Source organism: Amphibalanus amphitrite, unplaced genomic scaffold (genome assembly GCF_019059575.1).
Source record: "Amphibalanus amphitrite isolate SeventyFive unplaced genomic scaffold, NRLGWU_Aamphi_draft 001536F_arrow, whole genome shotgun sequence".
Lineage (NCBI taxonomy): Eukaryota > Metazoa > Arthropoda > Thecostraca > Balanomorpha > Balanidae > Amphibalanus > Amphibalanus amphitrite.
In genome coordinates, this window is record NW_024883029.1 from 124,613 (window position 1) to 148,134 (window position 23,522).

Below are 23,522 nucleotides of genomic sequence, written 5' to 3' on the forward strand. Positions count from 1 at the left end.
ACGGCTCCGCGGGCTCCCGTGCACGCTGTCCGTGTCCGGTCTCGCCCGCTCGCCTGACGGCCCAGCACTACCGCTGCCTCTCCTGCCCACCGCGACTCTCGGTGAAACAGACGGAGCGGGCCGGCAGACGGCCGGTGAACTCAGCGGCGGTTGACAGCAGATCCAACACTGGCCAGCCCATCCGGTCAACACTGAAGATAGCACACCTCAACGTGCGCTCGCTAATGCCATCCATAGATGATGTGAACTGCACTCTGCAAACGATGTCTATCGATATTCTGGGTCTTATTGAAACATGGCTAAACGAGAATATCGACAGCAGCTTTTTGATCTTCCCTGGCTATAAGGTGCTGCGGTGTGACCGCCCTGCGCCCTCCGGTCGTGCGAGAGGAGGGGGAGTCTGTGTGGTCTACCGGGACTCGCTGCGAGTCGAGACATTATCGACACCGACCGGTGACTCCCAGCTTGAGTCTCTGTGGGTCAGTGTGCGCGGCGTCACCACGGTGGTAGTCGGAGTCATTTACCGCCCACCGAGTGCCCCAGTGACCGCCGCTATTGAGGACTTCCAGACCCAGCTGGCGCACGCTATTTGCACCGGAAAGCCTGTTTTCGTGCTCGGAGACACCAATTTCGACACACTCAAACCCGACAAGGCCGATGTTCATCGCTACCTGCATGGATGATCAGCGCCATGGACATGAAGCAGCTGGTCAGCTGTCCAACTCGACCGGCTAGCGGAAGTCTGATCGACCACGTCCTAGTGCGGCAATCTGATGACATCACGGCGACCAGAGTGGAGCCGTGCAGCTGGTCGGATCACGATCTGGTGATCGCTGAGACCACCCTCCAGCGGGAGCGCCGCCGTCCCGCGGAGGTCACCATCAGGTCCACGCGAGACCTGGTGCCGGACGCTCTCTGTCTGGAGCTGCTACTATCCGACTGGTCGGCCGTGTACGGCGCCACTGATCCTGCCGACAAGTGGAAGGCATGGCTGGCGGTGTGGTCGCCGGTCATTGACCGACACATGCCTGAGAAGAAGATCAGACCGAGACACTCGCCGGCGCCATGGATCACCGAAAACGACGAGCTGCAGACCATGATGAGAGAGCGTGACTTGGCCGACGCTGAGAGACGTGCTCAGCCGGCTGACGAGCAAGCGGCCCAGCAGTACAGACTCTGTCGGAACCGAGTGAAGAGCGCCCAGATCAGCGCCAAGTCAGACTTCTTTCTGACATCTTACCGCCGGTTGCGCCGTACCACGTGGAAGGACATCAGACGCTTCCTCATCTCACCTAGAGCCGGAGCGTCTTCTGCGTCTTCATCTCCGAGTGGCCCTCGCTGGGCTGACAGACTAAACGAGTACTTCGCGTCGGTCGGCCCGAGCGTGGCCGCCGCGCTGGAGGAGGCGCAGCGCGTGACCGAGCCGCTGCCGCCGCGGCCGCCTCGCGTGGTCAGCGGCGCTTTCCGCGTCCACCCCGTGACACTGTCAGAGCTGTCAGCTGCCGTGAAACGTATGTCAGCGTCTAATGCGAGTGGTGGTGACGGTATCACGATAGGTATGCTGCGCATGACTTTCCCAGTGATAGGCCCGCATCTGTTAAAGGTCATTAACTCGTCGCTGGTGTCTGGAAAGTTACCCGCCGACTGGAAAGTGGCTCATGTCATACCGTTGCATATGTCTGGCTCGATGGATGACCCGTCTAACTATCGTCCGCTGTCGCTCCTGTCAACTGTCGCTAAGGTCGCTGAGAGTGTTGTTTGCGGTCAGCTGATGACTTACCTGCTCACGCACAATATTCTCTCCGAGGTGCAGCACGGCTTCCGGCCCGGCCGATCCACGGAGTCGGCGATGCTGGATACTGTCAGTTTTCTCATGGATGGTCTGGATGACGGTCTCATCGGTTCTCTCACGACCGCCGACACTAGCAAGGCTTTTGACAGTGTCCAGCATCCCCGGCTCCTGGAGAAGCTGGGCTGGTACGGTATTAGCGCACACTGGTTCCGTGACTGGTTGAGTGACAGGTGCCAGATGGTGCGGGGTGGTGAGGAGGTGAAGCCAATCACCCACGGCGTGATACAGGGATCACTTTTGGGACCGATCTTATTTTTGCTATTTTCAAACGATCTTGCGTCCTATGTCGACTCCAAAATAGTGATGTACGCCGATGACGTTCAGTTTTTACATCTAGCATCACCGAAGCGAATTTTAGAGCTCAAGACAGATACCGAAAGTACTTTAGACATTGCGAGTCATTGGTTTGTTCAAAACTGCCTAAAAATCAACCCCAAAAAGACCGAACTGTTAGTTGTAAAATCACGTAGGAGGCAGCTTGACTTTGATTTTAATGTACTGTTTGGAGATGATGTTATTCAAACTTCCGCTAGCATTAAGGTATTGGGTGTAATTGTCGACTCTGGCTTGACCTTTGAGTCACATGTGACGGAGGTGATTCGCCGATGCTACGCCACACTAGGAGGACTGTGTAAATCTTCGCGATGCTTACCGAAAGAAGTGAAGAAACTGATCGTTGAGATGCTGATCTTCCCCCACATCCGCTACTGTTTGTCGGTCTGGTCGGGCTGTGGCGTTGTTCAGCGTCGCCGCGTGCAGCGAGTTATTAATCACTGCGCACAGGTGGTTATGGGAGCGCGCCGCTCAGCACACGTGACTCCGCTGTTGGAGGAGCTCGGGTGGCCCCAGATAGACGAGCTTGTGGCGGAGAGTGACTGCGGTGTTGTTCACTACTTGGTTAACAATACCAGTGCGCCGAGGTGTCTCTCGGAGCGGCTCGAGCGCCGCAGTGACGTCTCTAGTAGAGAGACTCGTGCCACTGAGAGCGACCTGCTCCAGCTGCCGAAACCCCGCACCGAGCAGGCGCGGCGGTTCTTCCGGTACCGCGCCGTTGCACGCTGGAACTCACTGGCCCTGGATGTGCGTGACAGTAAAACGTCTGCTGGGTGTCGCAGGCGCTTTAGGAAGGCGCTTTAGGCTCTTATAATGTGTGATACCACGTCATACGTGCTGTACTTTTTTTCCTTTAACATCTTTACCATTCAGCGTATATGTATTTATGTATTGACACTTGGACAGAATAGCCGTGAATATGGAGTTCCAAACGAAATAAATGATGATGATGATGATGACATTTAGGTACGTGTTGATCCTCGACTGCATCGACTTGAGACGTCTTATTTCTGATGTTTCTGTGGCTCATCGGTTCCAAACATCCGCTACTGATTGGAATACTGGTTTGGCCCTCGGTTTGAGGGTTGTTGCTTCGTTCGTGGGCACTGCAGCTGCTGCTCTCAACCATCTCCTCCACCATTTTCTCAACACCAGTGTCTGAAATAATCGTTCACACTGCCGTATTTTCGCCTCATGTAACATATTAAAACAACAGCCGCCCGCACAAAAAGCGAGCTGGACAACGCTTTATTCAATAAATTACAAACAAAAGATATCACTATCACACTGAACGTGCAATAGCACGTTCCGGACGCATATATATGACCACAGATAACAGTACTACTGTTATCTGTGATATGACATATGCATTATACATCACAACTGTGCAACATCACTGTGGGACACAACTTTGTCCCATTTCAGTGTCCCGATTCAGCAGTACCACAGTTAGCTTCACTGTTTCACCGTGACGCTGACACAATATTCGCCCCGGGAAGTCCATGAAAAAATACGCGTACTTTGAACAGTTGACTATCATTACACGGTAACTTGATCTTTCAATGACTTGACTCGGTAACTTGATCTCTCTTTTCTCCCCGGTGGCTGCAGCGCCGCTGTGGGAGACGATGCTACCTACCGGCCGCAGAAGGGTCTGGCGGGATCTCTGGATGTCCCTGATGGTTGCCAGTTTCGTGGCAGTGAGGTGGCGGCCTTCCGAACCGCTCGTTGAGCGGGGACATCGGCAGTTGTTAGTTCCTTATCGTCTTCGGCGGTTGGTGGTCTTAGACACCGCTGAGTGTCTCTGGTCGGTCATGGCACTAATACACTGCTTATCCTGCAGTATGATTCCCTGATGACTGTCGCTAGCTGGTGACATCACCGATGTCTCGCTGTGCTTGCGGCATGTTCGCCCGATGACTGCCCCCTGCGCCGTTTGCGCAGGCGTGTGGCATGGGCCTGCGAGGCGTACAGCCATGCCTGTAGCAGTACTGGGCGTGCTGGTAGAAGAGCCTTAGCAGCAAGCTGTTCTCCCAGACGGGCCCGACCATCATGTTGCACTGGGACACTGATGCCTGTGCTTCAGCGGCACACTCGTAGACACAGGTTATCTCCATCGTGAATGGACTGTGGGCGAAGAAGAACGTCGTTATTAAGTTGTCAGTGAAACTACCATAGTGGACACGAATATCTATGGGAATAAGTTCACCGGTCATAGTTCGTACAAGAAAAATGACGCAGAGCATAGGCGTCTTTGACTTTCTACGATTCATAACTTTTATAGTAACATCTTTATGAAGGGATGGATGGGAGGACGTGGGTCTGGAATTCTGGATGCCATGGTTAATAGTGCTTGCCGCGAATAGCAACACTAACACATCACCCGATCTTGCCCGCGTCTGGCTTTCCGGGAACAATTTTGATCTAAAGTTTATGGCAGCTAGAACGGTCCTCTCGGGTTTAATGTAGCCCTTTCTCACCAGCTGCCAGTAGGATAACAACGCGGGTCATCAGATTTTGATGTGGGACTGTCCGATAGCGAACTCGCCACCGAGTCAGGAGCCGGACGCCTTATCGACAAGGTCACACGGAAGGCAAGGGCTTCTGGATAAGATTTATTGATTCTTGCTCGGATGACTTACCTGAAAAACATATTTCCCTCCCTGAACTTCCACAAATGTTCAAAGTCGATCATTTTGATGTCGGGGGCCTCTCGGTGCCGCAGCACCCCCGTGACGAAGGCGTCGTCCACCCAGAAGAAGGGCTGCTTATTGCCGGCGGCCACCAGTCTGCTAGCGGCGTCTGGGGTAATGATGTAGAGCCATCCGGACATGTAGGGTGGGTAGCTGTTCTCCGGGTACTCCTCTTTCGACACGTACCACTTATTGTCGGTCTCGCGTATGGGCGCTGTGCCCGCGAACACAGCACCGATCACGGTGTTTGAGTCAGCTATTCCTGCCGGCAGCGCCGCCAGCCGACGGGCTAACTGGAATACGTCGGCTACGATGTCGTGATCCATCTTGAGGATGTAGCGCGCTTGTGGACAGTACGCGGTAGCCCACTGCAGGCCCATCAGATGTTTGTAGGTGAGGTTGCGGTAGGCGTCGCGGAAGCTCCCCACAACGAGGTCCTCGTGCTCGTGGTTCTCAGCTTGCAACGCGGCCACTCTTCGGTCGTACATTTGGTCGATGTTGTCCGGCGGTGCAAGCTCGGCCAGTAGAAAGACACGTCGCATCCGTAGCTCGGCTAGTACGGCTGACGGCAGCGCAGCGCGGATTTCGCCTCGCCACGAGGGGCGACGCGTGTCTGAAGTCACCACCATCACTATGTCGACCGGTTCGTAGCCACACACGTCGTTGTTGATGACGAAGGTGAAGTTGCTGATGTTGGAGAGCTGGAAGCCAGATGGATACAGCGGCGGTTTGGTGATGTTGCTGGACGTCTGCTCAGCGCGCTGCGGGTCGTCTGCCTCGCCTAGCGCTGCCAGCGACCGGACGTGCGTCTTTGCCGCCTGAAGCCAGCTGGCGATGCCTCCGCCGCTGGTCCTCTGCTGCGGAGGTGGCCACCGACTGACGCTGCTGATACTCAGCATCATCATAATGGTGAAGCACAGCGCCGCGATCCAGATGATCATGCAACGGTTGGAGACGCGTCGGAACTCTCCCGCCTGGAAAGAGAGGCAAACCGTTTGTCACTTGTTTGTCGCTTACCGAGTGATAGTGGCATTCGCGTTTTATCTGCGGAGTAGTCAATCGTATAAATGGTAGTGCATCTGTTCTTAGTTAGTAGTTAGATTGTTCTTTTTTAAACTATCTCTGAATGAAAATGTTATCTGGTGGTCCACGTTATTGTCAAGTTTTGGTGCTGGGCTGTGGGTATTATGCGCTACCTTTTCTGTGTCAGCGCGCCGCCGTCCTATTCTAGCGTCGTACGTGAGCATACTTTTTCGTATAATAGGGGTAACTTGGAAATTGCATTGGCCTTCATCTTCCTTTTTTGCGATACGTGGCATATCTTCCGGCATTCCGGCTCCATGCTGTGAACCTGAACTGGCGAAATCGCAACCTCAGCTGTTTTTTGTTCCTGAAATTTTCTGGCCTCTGGAAATATTTTCGTTAGGGTTGATGTCTGAACTGTCCCCAGGCTAACCGTTTTTTGCCCAGGAATGCAGATTGTGAAGGCAACCGTCCTGCGCCTTTTTTGCTGTGTGCGGAGGGTTTTTATCTTGCTTGAAGACGACTTTCATAGCAACGGGCATGAAAGCGCGCTGGATTATATTGCCAGTTTTGCTTTTTGGCTAGATGACACGGAGAATCTCCCTTTTCTCTCTTTGGAGGTTCTGCCGGAAATTCTCTCTATTTACCCTAACGATTTGGGCAACTACATGCAGCTCTGACCCCGCCGTGGGCTCATCAATCCTCATATTTTTTAATGTTCCGGCTGCTTGTGGTTGGGTTGGGTGAACCTGATGATGTATCAACAGTCCAGACCCAGTTGTTCTACCGGTTTGGCGGATGACAGATGTCGGCCAACAAGATGTCTCATATGACCACGACGCCGGCTGCCGGTCCCCTGTCCTGGTTTTTTACTTCTTGGCGAAATTCGAACGACGATCTCTTGTTCATTTTTGGGCTTAGGTCTCCGGAAGGATTTGTACGATTTGGTTTTCTTTTTTTGCGAAGATATGTGCAGCCGTGCAATTTGAGACCGGATACCCAGACCGCTGCGAGCCGTTTTGTTATCTCCCGGGTTATCTGGCACCGCTTTATCACGGACATGGGGACGCGACCACCCGTTTGGCGACTGGGTGCACGAGGGTTTTCTGTCGCGACCGGCTTTGCATCTTAGGCCATTTCCAGTTTTCTTCCGCTTCAGCCAAACACAATGCTGAGAACGGCTGATAGCGAGGCGTTTGCCAACGAGACGATACGTTATGACCTCCACCGGGGTCGTCACCAAAGGTCAGGTCTCGTGTTTAGGACGAAAGCAAGCGCAATCAAGTTTATCCGATATCATCCCTCGTTTATGCAAAGACGCCGGTGTACAGCGAAGTTGTAAGAAAACATCTTTCCGTAAATTCTTTCCATCCTGTATTTTTCTGTTCTTGCACCTTTATCCTTGCACCCACGATTCCCTATTTTGCTGGTAGATAGCCATTTTACACACCCCTGTACCTCCGCTCCTATATCCCCCAGACCTGCCATCGCTGTCCTTACATATATTCGCCCACGACCTGTCCCCAGTCCACCGTGGCCTAATCCTAGCACTTGACATTTTGTGCAGTGCCTGAGACCTGTCAACATTGGCTCGATCAGCCGAGCTCCCTATCCTGTCGCCTGTCAGTTGTCACTGCTATCTGGCTCAGTAACGAGCAGTGGGTACGACTGTATCGGAATGTTGGTATGTGTACTCAGGCTTTGACCGATAACCACATTTGTAGTTATCCGTCGGAACCCGGAGTAGAATTTCAGTGCTGGAATTTCAGAGGTTAATTTCAGTTCACTTGCGTAAGTTGTCGAATCATACAATGCCACAGGTTTACTTTACATGTCCCGTCATAGGCATTTTCGTGGGAATAAATACATTTGACGAGCTGTTTTTATGAATCCTTTCTCTGCGCTCGGAGTTCATTTCCTTGCAATGGTCTGTGAACTTTGGTGCTGCTGAAGGCGAGCGACCCTGACCCGCCGCAATGGTCTGTCATCTACATGTGCCGTCTCGCACCTCGGTGCTAACAGCGGCGCTGGCTTGCTGGCCATGGCCTATCATACAGCCGCGTCGAGTGCTTGTGTAACTAAGGACTGCGCGATGGAAACAGCCGCCGGGCTGTGAGCGGGGAGCTCGGACAGTGGGAGGTATTTACTCAGAACCGATTGGCGGGCGGCGGATGAGGGGCTCATGGGGCCAGTGGTGGACACTTGGTTCCTCGTACGTCTTGTATAGCAAGATATTTTTGATTTTTCTCCTTTGAATTTTTTAGAAGGCAAGAAGTTCTCTACTTCTTGGAGGAAGCTGCTCTGTGTAATCGCCGAGCTGTTGTGCTACATGATGAATAAGTTTGATAGTTTGTCTCAGAATATACTTTGTGTTCTGCCTCTCTCTTTCTCTCTCTCTCTCTCTCTCTCTCTCTCTCTCTCTCTCTCTCTCTCTCTCTCTCTCTCTCTCTCTCTCTCTCTCTCTCTCTCTCTCTCTCTCTCTCTCTCTCTCTCTCTCTCTCTCTCTCCTCTCTCTCCTCTCTCTCTCTCTCTCCACTATCCTCTCCTTTCCTCTCCCATCTCTCCTCTCTATATCATGAACTCATGGCAGTCAGTCCCAGAGCGGCTGATATGAAGTACTGCAGTTTTGCCGGGACACTGCACAGCAGCTTATCTGCAGGGCCGGCCGGAGGTGACAGCCGCAGTGAACCAGCCGACACCCCAGCCTGTTCCGCCGACAGGCGACACCAAATCCCAAAACCCGTTCTTTCTAGTTTCAGCGACTTACGCGTGACTTTCATTCAACATGAACCCACATTCTTGCATTTGGGTTATGACTTAGCACGTGGCATGGCTGTGTATGATAGCTGTAACCGAAGGTTTGTTGTCAATAGTTAAAACACTATTCTTTAGAATTGTGTTTTTCTATTGAAAAACAAATCTGAGTTCCCTGACAATTTGGCAAAAGCTGCCTGAGATCAGTACAACTTGATGCTCTTGAAAACGGCTGGTCTAAAAATTCTGATTTTTTCAGGATTTCTAGTGGGCCAGGTGATCTACGTTCTGGTATGGGTCTCCCCTCCGCGGACCATCTGGTGCACGTGCCACGTGACTTTAAAAATTCCCGTGTTAAGCCAATGGGGAAAATGAAAAAATGCGTTCCACGGCAGATTGCTCGAAAACGATCCAAACGACCCCCCATTTTCTTACATGCAGATCAACCACCATTCGGTGCACTACCCATGGGTATGTCGCAAAGTGGCCGGAAAAGTCCAGAACCACGTGCCACGTGCCGTTGAAAATGACCCTGCACACCGGAAATTGGGACTTTTGGTCATTTCGGCGCACCCATGATGCATACTATGGCGTGGGTGACCAAACAATGGGTGTCATCCGGTCGGCAACTGTTTAAGGTGTCGTCCAGTGGGCCAAAGTGGTAGTTTCAAACTTTTGGGATCCACCACTCTGGGGATTCTTTTTGACAATATACTTACGTTTCTTGGCGCAATGTTCATTCCACCCAGCCGGTCGTCAATGCGTTAGATGACCCAAATGACGATTGACCTGAAGGAAGTTGGGGGCGAGGAACACGCACGTGCCATCCGTTTTTTAATCGGGCGCTTTCATCTAGGATATTTTTGCAGATATCTTTTTGATTTGTGAAAATGACCAGCCTAGCGGTATGCCAGCCGCTGATAAATTATTATCTTGCTGCGGCCGGGCGCTTATTTGCGGTGTTTGCGTTTGGCGGCTGGCGGGCGACTTTAGTCGTTTTCGGCTAGCAGTTAGCGTCGGTGCGGTGCGGGCGGTTTTATTTTTTTCGGCGTTTCGGCGTTTTTTTTTCTGTGTGGTTTGCGGCGGTCGGGTGATTTTTTGCCGTTTGCGTTGGCTTTTCGGGCGTGCGTTTTACACGTTTTGCGGTGTTTACGTTTTGCGGCGGGCGGGCGTTTTGTGTTTTTTGCGGTGTTTGTCTTTGGCGGCGGGCGGGCGGGCGGGCGGGCGATGCGGGCGGTTTTCTTCTTTTTTTGCGTCGTTTGCGGTGTTAAATTTGTTGCGGTTGGCGGGCGGTTTTATTGTTTTGCGGCGTTTTTGCGTTTTTTATTTGCGGTTTGCGGCGGGGCGGGCGTTTGTTTATTTTTTTGCGACGTTTGCGTTGGCGTTTCGGGCGTGCGTTTTGCGCGTTTTGCGGTGTTTGCGTTTTCCGGCGGGCGGCGTTTTTCACAATTCAAAGTCCAAACCTTCGGCCACAGCGCTCCTCGAAAAGCGCTGCCCTCGAGTAGGTTTTGCTCCGCCTGATGCGGCTGATCAGTTTATTTGCACAGCACAAATATCTGAAGAGATTGACCTGAACTCGAGCTATCAGGTCAAATCAAATGCTTTTAGATAGCGGACGAAGTTGACACTCTTCCCAGAGCAATGTACACGACGGAACCCCTTAATATGGCATGTAGCACGTGGTTCCATTGACACCGATTGGTGGTCATAATATGTAAAGGATGAAAACCATAGTGAGGGTCATTGTTTTACATCTTCGACATCCCGGTCTGTGAAACATACCTAATTCTGTTGCTGATGCTGGCGAATAAAGAAGTGTGTAATTCACGGTATGCCGTGGTCGTGATCCGATTGTAATATAGGGACTTGGCGGGTATCTTGGTATAATGCCCTAATTCCCCTTCCACGGCTCCTGAGCCATGCGTGGCGAAAAGCGGTAAAACGAGAGGTCGTCGAAAATCACTGAGAATGAAGTGTTCTACCGTTCTGTTATTTTTCTGATAATTTTGCTAATGTTCTGCTAACTTTTGTCAACCTTTCCTCAGCTGATTAGGTCAGTGTTCTGATTCAGAGGTCAGCAAAGGCCAACTTTTCTCGATTTTGGCGTTCTTTGACAAAAATAGCATATAATTCGTGGTGTAATGGGCTACAGTATCACGGGAAAACATGCGATAGCATTTTTGTTATGTCCTCAGCTCGTTAACAAATTTGACTTTAGATCAACGGTTTGGCCACCAAAGGGGGAAAAGGCTGTTGAAAAAGATGTTTTTGCGGACAAGTTGTACTGCAGCCACTTTACAAATCTTATGCGAAATCTATTTTACTTTAATCGTTTAATCTGTTGGTGACATTTCGAAACCAATTTTACAGAATCGTTGGATCTGTTGATGACATTTCGAAATCAGTTTTACGAGAATCGCTTGAAGTGTGGTATAGGTGCCACCGTTCACTTCCCACTTCCCAGTTCCCCTGAACAAACCCAACTATCTTACCAACGCGTTTTTTGGTATTTGGTGTTCCCCAATTACCACCAACGCCCACCTCTGAGCATATTCTCACCGCGCTTAGTGTCGCCATAGCGGCCGGCGTTTGCTGCTCCGGGGGACGAGCTGGGACGAGACGTCCTGGAGTCGAGCTGGGACGAGTCGTCCCGAGTTGAGCTGGGACGAGTCGTCCCGGGCTCTGTCGGGCTGAGCTTAGCGGAGCTGATGTGGGTCTAGAAGGGCTGAGTCGGTCTGGCTTTGGCTGAGCTGAATCGGATACTGTTTCGAGCTGGGCCGCACTGAGCCGATCCGGGCCGGGCTGACGGACGTTTCCGTGTGCCCGACAGATCGTCAGTCCGTTTGCCGTGTCAGTGATGGGAGGCCTGACACCGGCCGGCGACACGCGCCTTCAGGTGGAGGTCACCGATGTCAAACTGCACGTGAACGCAGGTGAGCGCCCGCCCTCACCGCCCGCCCGTCGTCACCGCCGCCGCCGCCGCCGACCGACCGACTACTTGATTGTGGGGCAGCCGGCGACACCGGCCGGTCACTGAGCCCCCCGGACCCGCCCCCGCCTCTGCCCCGCCTCTGCCCCCCCCCCCCCCCGCCTAGAGCACTAGACCAGTGGGGACGCGCCGATAGGCCGGTAGTGCATGCAGACTGCAGAGCCCTCTCCGTGCCTTCACCCTCCCCCCGCGCAAGAGGGTCTGGTAACCGCCATCCGCCCGGGAGACGAGGGGATGGAAATGTCAACTATCTACCAGGATATATCCGGCCGACTGCAGTGCAGTGACCATGATAGTTGTTAGTTGCAAGGCGTGGATATTTTTCTAATGAATTTTATGTGAATCTAAATCAGTGAATAGATTCGCGTTGAAGCTTGTACGATTATTGATTGGATATTGATTGCCAATTAGTTAATTGGCTAAGGAACTTGAGCAATTAGTTGATTTACTAAGGAACTTGAGCAATTACTTGATTGGCTATGGAACGCTCCAGAAGTTAACGTAGACGGAACCGTAATTTCCCTCCCCCCCCCCCTCCCCCGCCTGAGTGTGTTTGAAGAGGGCCACGGCACTGGCGGTGGTTTTCAAAAATTGTTGTGTACAATACGTCTTTCAAAACGACAAGCTTGACATTCCAATCCTGTCATGCTAGTGTTTACTCGATAAAAAAAGCTAATTAAACCATGAGGTTATGAGAATGTTGCCTTGTTGCGGATACTACGTATGTACTGTAGATTAACGATTAACGTTTATATTTGTGCTAGCCATTCCGATTGATCTAAAAGCACCGATTTTTTTTAGATTGTGCTCACAAATCACACCGCTTACAAATGTTCCGCTGGATTCAAGTGGTGTTACAATTTGCTCCTCTGTGACGGCTTTAGGGGTGACTCGAGCTGGGATAGAACCGGCGAGATGGTACACTCGGGGGCAGATTGATGTTCCACAACTCTTTATCCACCGGGTTCCTATGGCTCAGCATTGGCAGCAGCCGCCTGGTACCGGTAGACTGTGCCGCTTCACTTACTTGTCAAGCGGCACAGCCTACCCACACCGTATGACACCGGTCTGGGTCGGTGGCTGGAAGGCGATGTGGGCCGCCTGTGACGTCAGCGCAGCGGTGAGGGCCGAGCCCGGAGGCATGGCTCGGGTCGGTGCGGCGCGGCGGCTGGCTAGGGCTGGGGAGTGAGGTGGGGTGGGAGCACGGACCATATCGCGCGGCTGAGCGAGTGTAGTTAACTTTCGCGTCTCAGGGCGCCAATTTTTCTACCTAACAATTGTGCTAAAGCAGTTGTTAAAATGTCCTATCCCCAAGACAGCGCCTATCATCACACTTGCCATGCACATTACGACACACTTAAACGTGGCATTGGGACAGCCGATAGAATTTATATCACACGTGCATCGAGTTGCGGAGCTACATTGTTTTTAACAGATAAGTATTAAGGCCTTGATTGAGCTCATTGGTGTCTATTATTTCGCACAGCAATCGTCCTCCAGAGACGTGGGAACTGGGGTTTTTGGATGGCGCGGCGTCCCAACTTTAAGCAACTCTTACTGTTCCTCTAATGTGTGGTCGCAGCCACCAATAGCAAACCGTTCCATCTAGGAACAAATAAGTCGCGCACCTGGGACGGTTCGAACCGGGTTTCTCCAACCGGTCACCCCACGACGCTAGCGTGTATCCACAGAGCTGTCGAAACCAGCGACCACCCGCCGCGGTCAAACGCGATTAAATGTCACAATACTGTCATTGGCGGTCAGCGGGTGAATGTCATTTTGTTTTGTGCGGACTAGGACCATTCTCGGTAGCTCAGTGGATGAACGCTCGTGTCGTGAGTTGGCCGGTGGGAGAAGCCCGGTTCGAACCCCCCTGAGTGGCCGAGTTTTTGGCTCCTAGTTGGAACGGTTTGCTATTGGAGGCTGCGACCATATATTAGAGCAACAGTAATAATCGCTTTAAATTAGAGCGTTGGCTGCGGCACTACTCATAACCCCCAGTTCCCACGTCTCTGGACGATTGCCGTGCGAAACAATAGACACCAATCTGCTCAATCAAGGCCTTAATACTAATATGTTATACAAAATATAGCTCCGCACCTCGATGCACGAGTGACATAAGTTAACTATATCGGCTGTCCCATTGCCACGCTTAAGTGTGTCGTAATGTGCATGGCAAGTATGATGATAGGCGCTGTCTTGGGGATAGGACATTTTAACAACTGCTTTAGCACAATTGTTAGGTAGAATAATTGGCGCCTTGAGACGCGAAAGTTAACTACACTCGCTCAGCCGCGCGATGTCCGTGCTCCCATCCCACCTCACTCCCCAGCCCTCGCCAGCCGCCGCGCCGCGCCGACCCGAGCCATGCCTCCGGGCTCGGCCCTCACCGCTGCGCTGACGTCACAGGCGGCCCACATCGCCTTCCAGCCACCGACCCAGACCGGTGTCATACGGTGTGGGTGTGCCGCTTGACAAGTAAGTGAAGCGGCACAGTCTACCGGTATCAGGCGGCTGCTGCCAATGCTGAGCCATAGGAACCCGGTGGATAAAGAGTTGTGGAACATCAATCTGCCCCCGAGTGTACCTCGGGACACATCCACTTACCTAACTTAACCTTACGCATCCATTTACGACATTGTTAGATCAGAACACTGCCGCAGCGTTCCTTCCCTTTTTATACCGTCCGTCCGTCGCGCCGTCCGTCGTCGGTTCATTGGTCCGCGCCACTGTCAGCGTGTGACAGGTGCGTGTCGGACGTACCGGCACCCCGTGCAGCGGCGGTGCGCGTGCGGGGCTCAGTCGGCCCGCCGGTGGTCCTGTCACGCGCCGCACGTGACCTGTGACACCCTCGGGGCGCGTGACGTGTCACGGTCGGGTTAAACGACACGGGCTGGTCAGTGCTCACCACTGACCCACTGAGTGGGGTGTGGTTGCACTGGGAGAATGGGGTCGTGTCCCGATTTGTTTGTCTCCGCGCTGCGTAGGGTACCTGAGGCGTTAGTTATCTTTGATGTAATTTTTTCACGTATTGGTAGCGCCGTGCCAACAAACTACTCCGGCTTTGGCAGCTATTGCATTCGGAACTCATTATCCATTATCCAAACGGGCCGAATTCGTGGCCGGTGTGACGAAAGATCCGTCCAGAGACTGACAGTCGATACAGCCTACTGGCTCGAAAGATCCGTCCAGAGACTGGCTGTCGATACAGCCTACTGGCTCGAAAGATCCGTCCAGAGACTGGCTGTCGATACAGCCCACTGGCTGTGCAGTGTGAACAGCCCTCTAGGACGAAGGAGGCGTGCGTCTAGTGACCGACTAAGTTTGCCGGTCGCCAGATCGTTCGTTGCAGCGCGGCGCGCTTCGCCGATTGGTCTAACGATCGACGATGACTCGAACCCCCTGTACCACCCGTCCCACTCGCGCCTTGCAGGCCAGGTGTGGTGTGTCAATATAACACATTTGTGATGTCCGAGAACATGAACATTAGAGGGGGAATAATAAAAGTGGTGGATGGGACGGGATGTTCCTCGCATCTTCTGCCTTGGCCACGGTATGCTGTTGGTGTTGGCGATGTTTCTGGAATTCACTGTCTTCAATTCCCCCTCATCACGAGCTGTATAGGTATTTGCGATAGTCTGACCTAGTCAGTTTGTCAGTTTGTGCCCACCAGTCACTTTTGGTCTGGGTCCCTCCTTTGGGTCCCTGGAAATATTGAAGGAGCCGAACCCACCGGCATAGATGTTCTATATCGGTATCGAACTTATTTTGCAAATAATTATCGCCCGGCCAACTGTCCGTTGTCCTATGCCGCATGTCTGCATAATGCACGCAAAGTTGAAGAGCAACGTTATCGTCTCGTAACTATGCCTCGACAACTTCCTCGTCTAGTGTGCTGCAGGGTACGCCTGTCTGTGTCAAAGAACACTCGGTACTTAACAAAATTGAATCGTCTTTTATTGCTCCAGTGAGTTAGTTACATTGTGCCTTAGGTGCTTGGGACAAGTCTGTTTAGCATACAGCTCTGTTATGATTGGCAGATAATTATATGTGAACAACTGCCGTGCAATGTAAAAAAAATGTGGTGGTTTGAGGTGTATGTATAAACGCTTCCGAGAACTAGAAATAATCCTCGGCTGTTCGTGGCTTTTTGTGCGCTATACAATTTATGGCACTATGCCATTTCCTTGTGGGCAAAGAAAATGCGACTACACCACAGGTACGGTGTTAATTCGTTGTGTAATTCGCCATGCCTTTGAATATTCGCTGCTGGTGGTCTGCCTTGTTTTGGTGTGTTTGGTCGTTGCTAGCCGGTGGATATGGAGCAGTTTCCTCTGGGACTTTCTCCAGTATTGGTATCGAACCTCGGTCACCTGAAGACGCCCCCGACGCCATGCGGGCCACGTATGCATGCTTGACGACGTCAGGGGTATGCTGCTCTGCGTCGATGCAGGTGTTTAGCCGGCCCGGACGACTGTGACCATTGTGTCGTAAATAGAGGCATTCACTAGGGTGACCCGCGTGCTCCGCAACGCGAAAAGGGATATTTTCGATCGGCGGGTGTTCGGTTGTTCTTGTGTCGGTTGGGTTATCTATCCATTTCGGTCGATTGCTTTTTGATGGCTAAACGTTTTGGTTTGGAAAAAATATCCATCGGATCGAGGTGCCCGTGTCTGATAAGCATGCTTTCCACTTCAGAATCTGTCAAATGTGCTTTATAATTGAGGTGCGTAGTTTTAAGACAAATGAAAGGCGTAGATAATTTTCGTTAAAAATCGTTTTGCAGAGGTTTAAAACATTTATATTTTAAAGAATACTGTTGCTTGTCATGCAAACGTGATGATTGGATCTTGGAGAGAATTGAATGCTCTTTCTAATGATAGCATTTTCAATTGTCAAGCGTATCAGGTTAAGCAGCAAATCCCGTGTATCTTTTTAGTGGCACATTATGGACAAATACCATTTTAATTCAGCGATTTTTTCCACATTGTTTTTGATCAATTAGCTTTTCACAATTTTTCCATGAGAGACGGTACATTTTTATTGCTAATAGGCGCTGTTTCAACTCATTCCGTCTGACGATCACCTGAAATTAATATAAATTCCAAAATCCGTTTAAAATGGCACTTTTTGAAATGAAATTGCCCTCACACTTGCACGTGGCGCGTGCCACCCCTGCACCGCACACTATTCGATTGCCCGTTCGATTCTCTACACGATGCTGTTTTCCCCGTGCCGATCGGGCGCACGGCTACCGAGATATTGCACGGGGAACGGACCCGTGTCGGGCAAATTTAGCCATTTTCGCCCGTTTTTGCCAGCCGATTTATACATGTAAAGTCTATGACGCGAATTTGCACTTTTTGGGCACGCGCCACGCGCTCGCTATCGATCCGATCGAGCCGAGACCGCTCAAAGGCACGTTGTCCATCCTTGTTCTATAACTTGCGCAAATTTCAGCGCGGTAGGTGCAACGGTGTGATCTGTAACCCGCGCTACGTAGCACCATGTCGCGACCTTCGTAATAGACAGAAACTACGCCCTCCTCAAATAGTAATATAGACAAGCGGCTGCGCCACTTGCTTTGCTGCGTGGTAGGAAAAAATTGCGGCACCAGCCAATTTGCTTTCGAATGGTGGTCGATTCAAATCGATGTGTCGTCTAGAAGCATAGATATGGACGGAAAGGTGAAGAGAATTAAAAAGAACTGTTCTGAGGGCTTTGTTGGATGAAATTTGGCTGATACGGGGTAAAGACGGGTCAAGGGGTCAGCCCCGGTCACTTTGGGTCAGGCCAGGTCACATAGGTCACCTCTCGTCCGATGGGATCAGCCCGGGCCACTATTCTACTCTTGCCTCCACTACTACCCTACCCCTACCCCTACCCCTACCACTACCTCTACCACCACCACTACCCCTACCCCTACCACTACCCCTACTACCCTACCACTACATCTACCACTACCACTACCCATACTACTACCCCTACCACTACCCCTACTACTACCCCTACCACTACCCCTACCACTACCACTACCCCTACCACTACCCCTACCACTACCCCTACCCCTACCACTACCACTACCCCTACCCCTACCCCTACCCCTACCACTACCCCTACCACTACCCCTACCACTACCACTACCCCTACCACTACATCTACCCCTACCCCTACTACTACCCATACTACCCCTACCACTACCCCTACCCCCTACCCCTACTACTACCCCTACTACTACCCCTACTCCTACTACTACCCCTACCCCTACTACTACCCCTATCTTGGCACCAAATTGCATCTTGGCACCAAATTGCACCCATATCGGACCATATTTGACAAAACTGTGCGATTTGCGGCAAAAATGACGCCCTGTGACCAATGTGACGCATTGCGGCAAACGCGGTTCATTTGCACAATCTTATCACAAACTATACCCATTTAGCAACAATCAACACATTATTTCACCACCATTTATCAAAATCAATTTCACCATCCGCCAATGCGAGGCACCCGCCACCGATCGGCATGCATTTAGTCCACAAAGTTTGTCGACCCCGGCTCTCAATTTAGATATATGAGCCGATCAAAATTTCATTGGCGTTCTTCCGGCGCCCGCCACGCGCGAACCGTGCACCCCAGCGAGTTGAAACCTAGAAAAGGCACTGACCCGCTCTGTCACCTATAAGGTGTGCAAATTTCAACCCCCTACGATATACCGTCTGCCCTGTAGGCCGGCTAAATTGAACCCACTACACGGCGTGGCGGACAAACAGACAGACAGACAGATGGATCCTGTTCAAATAGTAGTATAGATTGGTAGTCACAGGCGTGAGATTCGCTTGCGTTAGATAGATATTGCATTAGAAATGTAAGCATTGCGTCCTGGGTGATATGCATCCGTTCATAGTTCCCGACCCTGCATACATCAGTCTATGATCCGTTGAATTAGATCATGTGTAGAAATGATGTATGCTTGAAGATAAAAAGAAAGACGTGATGGGTTTATTCGCCCCAATAGCAGTGCATTTGTCGGCATAAAACGCGATCCGGTATCGAGTTTTACAGCCCTATCACTGTCCGCTGCTCAAAAGGTCACCTGTCTGTGACGTCACAGGTTTCCTAACGCTGCTGTCAAATCTGTTCGACGACCCGTCAGCACGGAGAGGAGTTGCCGCCGTCGGAGTCACTCTTTTTAGTTGTATCGTTCTTTTTGTGGCCTTTCTCAATTTTTTTCTATTTTTTTTATAAGCGATCCACCATTCGTCCCGGTTGGTATTCGTAAATTTGCGATTACATTTGTCATTTCCGTTGGATTATTGGTAAGGAAAAAGGAACCATGATGTATGGAGGGAAATGGTTGTGACGGATGTGAAGTTATCTTCCAAGCCCCTAAATGAGATGTCGTTTCCTTCGTGGATAGAGTGGCTGGTGTCGTTTCCTCCGTGGTGGGTCGATTCACCTATTTTGGTTCCTCTGGCTAGATTGACCGATGTGGGTTCCCCCATGGGTCGAAGGACTCATGTCGATTCCTTCGCGGGTCGACTGACCGATGTTGGCTCATCTGTGGTTCGATTCATCGACGAACGGTGTGGCCGAAGGCACCGGCGAGGTTTCAGTGCGAAAACCAGCCCAGTGAACACTGATCGGCAAGTTGGATGATGATGTAAATAATACCTAAAAAAATTTACAAATGCACTCAAATATATTGAAAAAGTGAATGCATTTGTAATAATTTGTTAACCTTCCAGGTGGTGGGGGGGGACATTTTTTTGCCCCCCCCTTTAGTTTTTTCAATATATCTCGAGAACCGCTGCGCCGATCGTCACCAAACTTTCAGTACCCTCCCGGGAGCAGCTAGCGCACATGGTGACCAAAAATTTTTCCAAAGGCTATGATAGGTTGGCCGCTAATGACGTCAGAGTGACGTCATTTTTGCCATTTTCGACCCAAAAAAAGGTTTCGCGGGAAGAGCTGTCAGGCCTACAGCTTTAGAGATACAGAAAAATGTTTCAGACATAAAAGGTGTGGAATCAAAAGGGCTACAACACTGCTGTTTCGTTTTTTTATTTTTTTTTGGATTTTGACCCCCAAAAATCAAAAAAATAGATTTTTTGAATATAATAGCCAAAAAATCCAAAAAGTTTTTTGAATTTCGAAAAAACCGGAATATATGTGATAGTCCCTATCGCCTTCTACATACCAAATTTGAGATCGATACCTCTTTTTTTGGCCAAGTTATAGCGAAAAAACTGTTCAAAATTGATGACGTCAAATTTTCAAACTCAATTTTTAGCAATTCTAGACCTCGTAGCGCAAAACCAAGACCACCATTAGACTCCCCGTGACGAGCTGCATCGAATCGATACCCATTTTATGCAAAAATATCAACTTTGAAATTTGACCTTTTTTGACCTGACCTTGACCTGACCTCCACCAGAAAGTGACCTAAACCGTATCTGATGGTCTTACAGGGTGGGCCGAAATAAAGTACCTTGAAATTTTTGTCTCGTGCTTTTCAAGCGCACGTGCTGCATTTGTGATTTTTCGCATGCCGACTGCAAACCATATGGCAAGATAGATTATCAGAAAACTTCACTTGAAAAATGTGGTCCGACACACAAAAATCGTTTTGCGTTGAGACTTATGTCTTGACGAACTCTCTTGATGAGACCAGGCGGCAGTATCTAAAGAAGTTCGGTCTGGACCATCGGAGGCTCGACCTTGCACCGGGGAACAAGTCTATCCAGAAGTGGGTAGCTAAGTTTCGAAATTTCGGAACGGTGGTAAAAACCAAGCCGCCCGGGAGAGGTCGCACGGTCAGATCTGAGGCCAACATTCAACGGGTATCCGCCTCTACCCTTCAGAGCCCAAAAAGATCCACTCGGCGTCGCTCTCAGGCACTGAATATCAGCAGGACAACTCTGCGGAGAATCATGAAAGAAGATCTTGGAATGTACCCGTACCGGCTTTCAATACATCAGAAGCTATCATCATGCGACAGGGAGCGTCGGGTCGCCATGGCCGAGTGGTTCGAACACAACCCACGTGTGTTCAGCAAGCTGTGGTTCAGTGACGAGGCTCACTTCTGGCTGAACGGATATGTCAACACCCACAATGCTGTGCACTGGGGCAAGGAACCACCAGATGAGGTCCTCTGCAGGCCTCTTCACTGCGAGAAGGTTACGGCGTGGTTGGCGATGCGGCACGGCGGGGGAACTATCGGTCCCTTCTTCTTTGAAAATGAAAACGAAGTGGCGATAACGATCAACTCTGCTCGCTATGTCAGCACAGCGCTGGAGCCGTTCTGGAGAGAACTCGGGGAAGGCCACTCAGGCGTAACCAAGAGTGGTTCCAGCAGGATGGTGCCACACCCCACACTGCTTGCGCATCGATGGATTGGGTTCGAAGTCACTTCCCGGATCGACACATCAGCCTGAAGTCGGCCGTTCCATGGGCCCCTCACTCTCCTGACCTGAGTCCCCTGGACTTTTTCATGTGGGGATATCTTAAGGACCGGGTATATGCGGGAAGACCGGCAACCACTCACGAGCTCAAGACCGCCATAGTCCAGGAGGTGGACCGTATCCCCGCTGACATGGTCGACAAGGCCATCATCCATCTCAAGGAAGTTCGTCTGCCGCTGGTGAAGCAGCGCCGCGGTGCCCACCTGGAGCACATCCTGTGAGGTGTGAGCGGCTGACAGATGCGGACAATATGTAGTGCGCAGTGAGTTTTGCCATTTCATTGTAATTCGAAATATACCTGGTTTACCATTGTACCATTGTAAATATACATATTATCGAAAGAAAACTGAAGGTACTTCATTTTGGCCCACCCTGTATAACCAACACCATTGAGTTGGAAATGAAAAACTGGCCATAAAACATGCATCGCATAACCTTAGTAAAGTTGGGCTCATGTGGTGACCCTTGGTGACCTTTGGTGACCTGACCTGTGACCTGACCTGGTATGACCGGTGACCTCTAATAGCAACATATGTACTAGACAACTGACGCCTCATCGCTGATTTTCGACAAAATGCGTATTACTCGGTGTTATAGCGCTTTCCCTAGAAGCCCCGTGAACGGTGAAACATTTTATCTTTGACCTGACCTGTGACGTCATCGGTGACCCCGAGGTCAATGAAATTTGGTTTCCTTCGACAAATTTGACAGGGCTATCGAACGCCGTTTGAATTTTCCGGATCCGTCCAGTAGTTTCGGAGATACGGGGGGGGGGCAAAAAATGCCCCCCCCCCCCCCACCGCGCGGAAGGTGGCTGGTAGGCCCACCGCCTGCCGGGTTAAGGTATTATTTACATCATCATCCAACCTGTCATGGATACTCAACTGATCGGCAAGCTTGTCATCCTGTGAGGAGGTTATCCGCGCTCGTCCGATCAGCGTTGGTCTGACACATCTGTCAGTCATGAGTCATGACTAACTACAAGCCGTGTCATGACTCATGACACGGCTTGTAGTTACCGGAGGCCAGTGGGAATGTTCCCCAACGGACACAGACATAGAACTTTGTATGCCGGTATACAGAGGTATGCCTAGCCTATGGCATAGACTATGCCTTTGGAAGATAAAGTCAAAATTGGGTTGTTCTTCTGAAGCGCCTGACGCCATCATGTGTTGAGTTGCTGCTTATCAGGTGTGAATCAACTTCAGCTCAGGCCTGATTCTTCTTCGCCTGTGCGCAGTATACTAGCACTACACCTTTTCTGGCCGGGCCGTGGTGTCCTACGTCGCAGCGCTAATTGAGTGTCTGCCTTTTGCTTGTACGTTTAATGACTGCGGTTGTCGGCAGTACTTAGCGTTCCTGTGTTTTATGTTGTTGTGCTGGCACCGGCTGTCGTGCTTAATTGGTCGCGTTTGTGAAACCCTGAGTTTAATTGTTCCGTAAGTGGCAGAAAGCAGTGTCGTGTGGTTCCAGCATTGACGATGCATTTCCATTAAATTATTTAACTTAAGCGTTCACCAAGGGCTGAGGCTAAGTGGACGGTGGCCCGTTGCCACCCCCCTCCCCTCCTCGGGTTTAGTCTTTGCGTCTAAGGGGGTCCGTTTCTTTACTTCCGCGACCAGTGCACAGTGATGCAAATGGGGTTCACGAGTGGCCATAAATACCCAAAAGTCAAGTTTACCAAATTGAGTTAATTGCGATATGGCCGAGTAGACAAATGTTTGGGGCATCTGAAATCACATGGTTTTCATGTTTCTGTCAAAACCTGCCTCGTGTATAATCGTCAGAAATTGTGACATTTTCTAGGTCGTAAAATGACGGTCAGACACTCGCAAGTTCAAACGCCGCTGGTTTGCGTTCATTTCGTACAAATTGAAAAATTATGCATGAGAATGATCCCCAAAGCCTTCTGCTTCTAATGCCGGGTCACAAAAAACCGTATCTCATTCGCTTTGGCGGTAATCTGACTATTTATCATCATGTTGCAATCGCAGTTTTTTACTCAGAAAAAAAATGCTTTCGTTTCACCTACAGCACTTAACACAGTGTGTGCCCGTTAGTCCACCATAACATAGCCTTCCCTAATCATTTCTGAGTCGCATCGTTAAAGAATTAAGGCGCTAGCACAGGGCTGACCGACGCTACAGAGGTTTTTGTCCGGGCGGTCGGGTGCCGCAGTGGGCGCGCAGTGGGCGAGTGGGTGCCGCCGCGCGGCGTCCGGACGCACTATGTTTTAACTCTGGATCAAAACTGGCCAGGGCTCGTAACTAAGAAACTATATGAGATCAGACGTGTTTTTGGGCTCAAACGAAACGTTGGAGACTAACGATCATTTAAAGTGCAAAATGTGTCGGCCAGATGCTTAGTACTTGTTTATTGAGGTCACAAGTTGTCACGAAACATATACAATATTG

The 23,522-nt window shown here is 50.8% G+C and overlaps 2 protein-coding genes across 2 annotated transcripts in view; one reads left to right on the forward strand and one right to left on the reverse strand.

The window, feature by feature from the left end:
* Nucleotides 1-11,692, forward strand: part of LOC122373695 (vacuolar protein sorting-associated protein 13-like) — a 62,395-nt gene extending 50,703 nt beyond the window's left edge. The window contains exon 30 of the mRNA XM_043352007.1: nt 11,486-11,692. Within this exon, the coding sequence (XP_043207942.1) occupies nt 11,486-11,692 (207 nt within the window). The remainder of the gene's footprint in view (nt 1-11,485) is intronic.
* On the reverse strand, nt 3,678-11,300 carry LOC122373692 (beta-1,3-galactosyltransferase 5-like). The gene is made up of 3 exons (XM_043352004.1): nt 11,215-11,300; nt 4,828-5,852; nt 3,678-4,312 (listed from the first exon to the last, which is right to left on the reverse strand). The coding sequence occupies exons 1-3, from the start codon at nt 11,230-11,232 to the stop codon at nt 4,051-4,053; spliced, it is 1,305 nt and encodes a 434-aa protein (XP_043207939.1). The 5' UTR covers nt 11,233-11,300; the 3' UTR covers nt 3,678-4,050.
* Nucleotides 11,693-23,522: the final 11,830 nt, after the last annotated feature.